General features: G+C 41.1%; 1 protein-coding gene across 1 annotated transcript in view; it reads right to left on the bottom strand.

Annotated features, from left to right (window-relative positions):
* The window catches only part of LOC103076448 (A-kinase anchor protein 13-like), a 34,255-nt gene extending 33,303 nt beyond the window's left edge, over window positions 1-952 (bottom strand). The window contains exon 1 of the mRNA XM_007455873.1: window positions 866-952. Within this exon, the coding sequence (XP_007455935.1) occupies window positions 866-952 (87 nt within the window). The remainder of the gene's footprint in view (window positions 1-865) is intronic.
* Window positions 953-5,847: the final 4,895 nt, after the last annotated feature.

Raw genomic sequence — 5,847 nt, 5'->3', positions numbered from 1 at the left:
GAAAGAGCTGTCAACACAAGTGCATGTGCAGAGATGCAAGAGGAAGCCACCCGATATGTTTACACACTTTTGCACTGTCAAAATAAAGGGGATGGGTCTCTTTTAAAAACTACCTATATATTTAAAGTTTCTATCCATCATTTGTGAAATACGCTTATACCATTTAATCCTCACTACCAACACCACCACCACCACCACACCACAGCCCCTCCGGCACAGGCTGTTGTAAAGACACAACTGTTCTCCCTCAGACTGCCGAGGCAGCTCCTCCCTCACCCATTGGTGCTACACCATTCTCCCTCTGCCTCTCACGGTAAAATCCTCGGTGTTCATATCTGTGGCTCTTTGATGCTTTCAGTCATTCTACCAAACAAAATCCATTTGTTCTTCGGAACAGCTTATCCATCCTCACATCCATTCAGCATGCTGTAACAGCGAACAGGCCTACTCACTCCTCTTCCTCTGCTCTCCACACCTCTCCATCAATGTTCTTTGGGTACTACTTTCATCATGTTACTATCTGCCTAATCAGAAGACCTCCAGTTGCTCTCTATCCTGCCTGTAAAATGCTATATTCCATCAGTGCTGGCCAAGAAAATTTTCTGCAATGATGGAAATATTCTATATCCGCACTGTCCAAAATGGTAGCTGCCAGCCACAAGTGGCAACTGAGCACTCTGCAATCGAAGAACTGAATTTTTAATTTTATTTCGTTTAAATTAACTTAAATGGCTACATGGGCTAGTGACTACTATACTGAACAGAGTAGATCTATACAATCTCATCTCCACGTATTCTCCCATGTGAACTGTCCTCTCCAGTCAAGCCAGATCCCTCACCACCACTGATAACACCATGTCCATACCTTACTTCTAAGACTGTGCTCCCTTCTCTCGTTCTGCTCTTCCCTTTCTCCACGGCCAAATCTGTCCAGGCTAACAGAGCCCCCCATCTTTCCTGAAGGCTTCCCTATCATTTCTGCCAACATCTCATTCCTCTCCCTGCTATGAACCGTCACTGTGTAACCATCTGTATAACTCATCCAAGCACCTGAACAAGTACTGCTTGTGCTGTCATTTAACTCTTCAAGCATCTGAGCCCCAGTGAAAGAATCTATTCCTCTAAGACCAGGTCCTCCATTCACTAACAGGTGCTTCACAAACACTGGGTGAATGAGCTAAGGGTACAGAGCACTACATTTTGGTCTTCTTTGGACAGCAAGACTTCTCTTCACTAGAACCGAATGGAAAATTTAACTCCAGCCCCCCTGCCCCATATCCAGATGCTTGGGAAACCCAAGTTATTGTAAAGGCATCATGTACACAGACCCTGAAAAGGCTTTGACCTCTATGTATCTTCATCTGCTCTGAAAATGCCAAGGAAAAATAAGAAAATGCTACCTGCAAATGCAAAATCTGTTAACTTCAAAGCAGGTTTCTGGAGATGGATTAAAAAGTCCCAACAGAAGGAAACTGAAGCTCTTGCTCTGTAAAACCATCAAAAGCGAAATTAAGGAACACTTGACTTCCTTATTTCTTCTGGCACTAGTGACAAAGTTGTCATTATTTAAACACAGTCCTCAGATCTGGATGGAAAGAGCCTCCAGGCTACAAAATGTTGGAGCTGACCCATCAGACATGTATTGTTAAGGCTAAGGCAGGTAATTCATTTAAGAGATCAGAAGGCTGATAAAGCCCTCTTTGTAAGAGAAAAATGTGACACAGCAATAGCCAAGCAAGAGGCATAGCCAGATTAGTTCAACTCCTGCTATGGAAACACATTTCCCAGGAAGAGATAAAATGTTGCTATTACCAAATAGGTCCTCTTCCCTAAAAGGAGGCAACTGAGAAGATTAAAGCTTGGGTAATTTAAATTCTGCAACCCTTCAGAGCTTTGATTATTTATGCCAACTATACTTATGCAAGAATAAACTGTTTTAATTGCTCATTTTAAACCCGCTTCTTTCTGAGCACATCTCCACTTGCACTCTCATCTTCTGGTACTGTTTGGGCTCTGAGGCCATTTCTGATTAGCACACACACAGCATATTAATCCACTACACAAAGTCCTCTTCACTGAGGCTGGACACAGAAGTCCAGAGTCAACAAGAATACAATGTGATGGCAGGAAATCACTCTTAAGTTTTTCTCAAAATCTAAATGTGAGTCAAATGGAAAGGCTCTTCTGATTTCCCTTTTTTAAACGGGCTTGGGAATCATTCACAGGATTTGAACCCTAGGTCCACCATAGCTACAACCTCAGACAAGTCAGTTACCCCCTGGAACCCTCACTTCACTGGCTCTAAAGTGGAAATACTGACCAAATCTTTTGTCTCTTGTGAAGATTAATGAGGGAATGTGTATAAGTGCCCACCAGGGTACCCTGCCAAGAAGAAGTTCTCAACCAATACCAGCACCCTAACCCACCTTTCCCTTCCTTGAGAAAACAGAGAGCAACATCATCTTAAGAGATGGACCCTATTCTAACAGAAATAGCTATAATCACTGGATATTGTTTTGTTTTGTTCATTTTAAATGAAGAAAAGAATCCAGGGCCAAAGATCTACCTTCCTATGATGTCCTTCTACTGTCAGGATGTTCAAGGCAAACACTCAGTGCTAAGGAAAAAGAGAAATGCGAAAGGACATAATAAACCAGATCTGTTGGGGTTCTGGAAATTTGTTTTGTAATTAGAATGGCTCTTCCCCTTGAAAATCTAATAAATGTGGGTTTCATCCCAATCATATGGCAGGCAGTAAGTATCCCATACATAACCTTGCAGCATGCTTAGAACAGAATTTATACCTCACATCTATCTATCTGCTTCTAAAAAAGTATTTAGTTTGTGGGCTTCCCTGGTGGCGCAGTGGCTGAGAGTCCGCCTGCTGATGCAGGGGACACAGGTTTGTGCCCCGGTCTGGGAAGATCCCACATGCCGCAGAGCGGCTGGGCCCGTGAGCCATGGCTGCTGAGCCTGCGCGTCCAGAGCCTGTGCTCCGCAATGGGAGAGGCCACAACAGTGAGAGGCCCACGTACCGCAAAAAAAAATTTTTTTTAAGTATTTTGTTTGTAAGGTAAAAGAAAATGCCTTTTGGTTTTCCTGAGGGAGACCTAGAGATGTGTTCAATAGACCACAAATCTTGGGGACACCAAAAAAAAAACAACTTTATAATTGAAGGATCTGAGAAATGAACCTCTTTAAATGTGTCCTTATGGTCATTTTAGTTAGTGAATCATCAGCGTCCAATATAAACCTTCTGAGTCAGTGTTAAGAATCACAACCATCCATTCTGGAGTGTCATTAACCATAAAGTGCCCAATGCCCACTGGAACACTTTGGCAACCAGTAAGGACATTATTCTAATACAGAAAAACATCAAAGACCTGCAGGAGCTGCACTTTACAAGAGAAATGCCTCACTTACTGTTCAAGGGCCTTGACCTTGCCTTTTTTTCACTGGTCCAGGGCTAAAAAGCCACCCACCCTCCTGAAGATAAGTATCTGATCAAGTAATTCACCAGGATGGCTATTACTGACTTCCCTACATCCCAAGTTACAACCCACCTTTTATTTTCCTACTGAAGAAGGATTTCAATTAATAACTGTAAACTACTCTGCAATGTGTCTACAGCCCAAAAGACATTCTAATCCTTACCTGTTCTACTTTGAAAAAGAGTTCAATGCTACCTTTTCAAATATTTCTCTCTTCTTCGGCGTTCCCACAGCTACCTTTTTTCCTCTGACTTAGCCCACTTACCACCAGACTTACACCACAACTTCTCTGTGTGTGTACTCTGAATCCTAAATTCAAGCCACTGCCTCCTGCACACTGGCTGGGCTAATTATTTGCAGATCCTGCTACCTGACCAGATCTATCACAACCCCTATGAAACTTCAGGCAAATCCCTCAATCTCTCTGTAACTCAGTTTCTTCACTCTTCCCGCAGAATGAGCTCAACCACCCCGAAAATACAATGATCCCTATGACTCATCAAATTGTTCTCCAGTCCTGACCTCTCCTACAAAGTGCATCCCCACACGGAGCGCTGACTATGGGACAATCACTTGGGTGCATCATCACAACTTTTTCTCCAGAAAAGTAAAGTGATGAGAGGAGAAAGGAAGTGACTTTCTCTGGAATAATCCGGATCTCCTTATTCTTGACCCCTATTGTCTCCTTGTGCCTTGTAGACCTTCAGGTTTGGCCTGGCCACATTTCTTCTAGAATTAGCCTGAGTCCTGAGATAAGAAGCATCCAAAGACCCTTTCATGCTCCTCCTTCAGAAGTTTAAAAATCTTTCATCCCCTTCAGCTGTTAGTCTGGGGGAGGATTTATTTACTGTTGCTAATGTCCAGTTGCTAGGTTGCTAGGTCCCCTAGTGCTTAGTGTGTGGGGCTGGTGCTAGGGCCTATTTTGTTTTATAAATACCAACCTTTGCTTCATGTGCCTGGCTTTTTCTTTTAAAACCTGATAGCATTCCCCATCCCCCCTATCCTTTCTGGGAAAAGTCTATGCTTTTTTTTTCCCACTGGGGTATGGCTGTTTTACAATGTTGTGTTAGTTTCTACTGTACAGCGAAGTGAAGTGGAGTTCCCTGGAAAAGTCTGTGCTTTTATCTTGACAGTGAGAAGGGCTCTAGAGCCAAAGGGTACATGTACTATGTTCATAAAAATTATTAGCAGCCACGTGGTTTGCTGCATGTTGTTTACTGTAAACAAGTGGCTCAGACCATAAGTCCCATAATGGCTAGAGATAATAGTTCAGGACTCAAGAGACATAGGCACTATGACTAGCATGCCTTTTCAATTCGCTAAATGACTAGGTAGGTTAGTTATTTCACAGAATACATCTCTGGAATAAAATCAGATACTCTAGGCTACACTTTGCAGGGATGCTGTACATATCTCCTTACAATTATAAGGAAGTTACATATGCACAATAGAGACATCGTTATCACATTTATTTCCTTGTTAGCAATACTTTTAATCACAAAGATGACATTACTGACTATTCAGGACTCACACAAGGTAAACTTAATCAAATTTAAGTTTACCTTAAATTGGGAAGGGAAACAAATGAGCACCTTTATTTTTTTTTAATGAGCAACTTTTAAAAGGCAAAAAGAAGCAAAGTGCTACAAAATAACTGGCTAACTGGCCTATACTCTTCCAAAATGTCGGTATCATGAAAGACAAAGAGAAGCAAAGGAACTGTTCCTGATTAAGAGATTAAAGAGACTGTAAATAAATACAGTGTGTAATTCTGGATTAAATCCTGAACTGGGGAGAAGAGGGGAGGAGGATGCTATAAAGGACATTATTGGGATGATCAGAGAAATTTGGATATGGACTTACGTTACATAAGAGTATTACATCAATGTTACAATTCCTGTTTTTGTTAATTGTACTGTGTTTCTGAAAGAGAATGTCCCAGTTCTTAAGAAATCTATGCTGAAATATTTAAGGAGAATAGGGTATGATGCCAGGGAAAAGCAACTTTCAAACAGTTCAAAAAATATATGTAATACAGAAAATGATAAGCAAATCACATTTAGGTCACACCTAAATGTTAATAAAAGATAAGTAGAGGTGAAGTTGCATTCTTCTAACTTTTCTATAAATGTGAACTTATTTCAAATAAAACATTTAAAAAATTTAAAAACATGGGAAATGGAAGACTAAACTTGGGTTACTTATTTTAAAAAGGGCTTTATATGTGCAAGTCTCTATCACATTAAGTGGGATGGGATTTGTGTGTTTTATGTAACAATTATGGACAGCAACTGTGCATGTCAGCTTGGTATACATAAGAAAGACAATGGGTTTGAGAGTCACGATTTCTGGGTAA

Source organism: Lipotes vexillifer, unplaced genomic scaffold (genome assembly GCF_000442215.2).
Source record: "Lipotes vexillifer unplaced genomic scaffold, Lipotes_vexillifer_v1.1 scaffold983, whole genome shotgun sequence".
NCBI classification, from domain to species: domain Eukaryota; kingdom Metazoa; phylum Chordata; class Mammalia; order Artiodactyla; family Lipotidae; genus Lipotes; species Lipotes vexillifer.
This window is presented reverse-complemented; position numbering and strand designations above follow the sequence as displayed.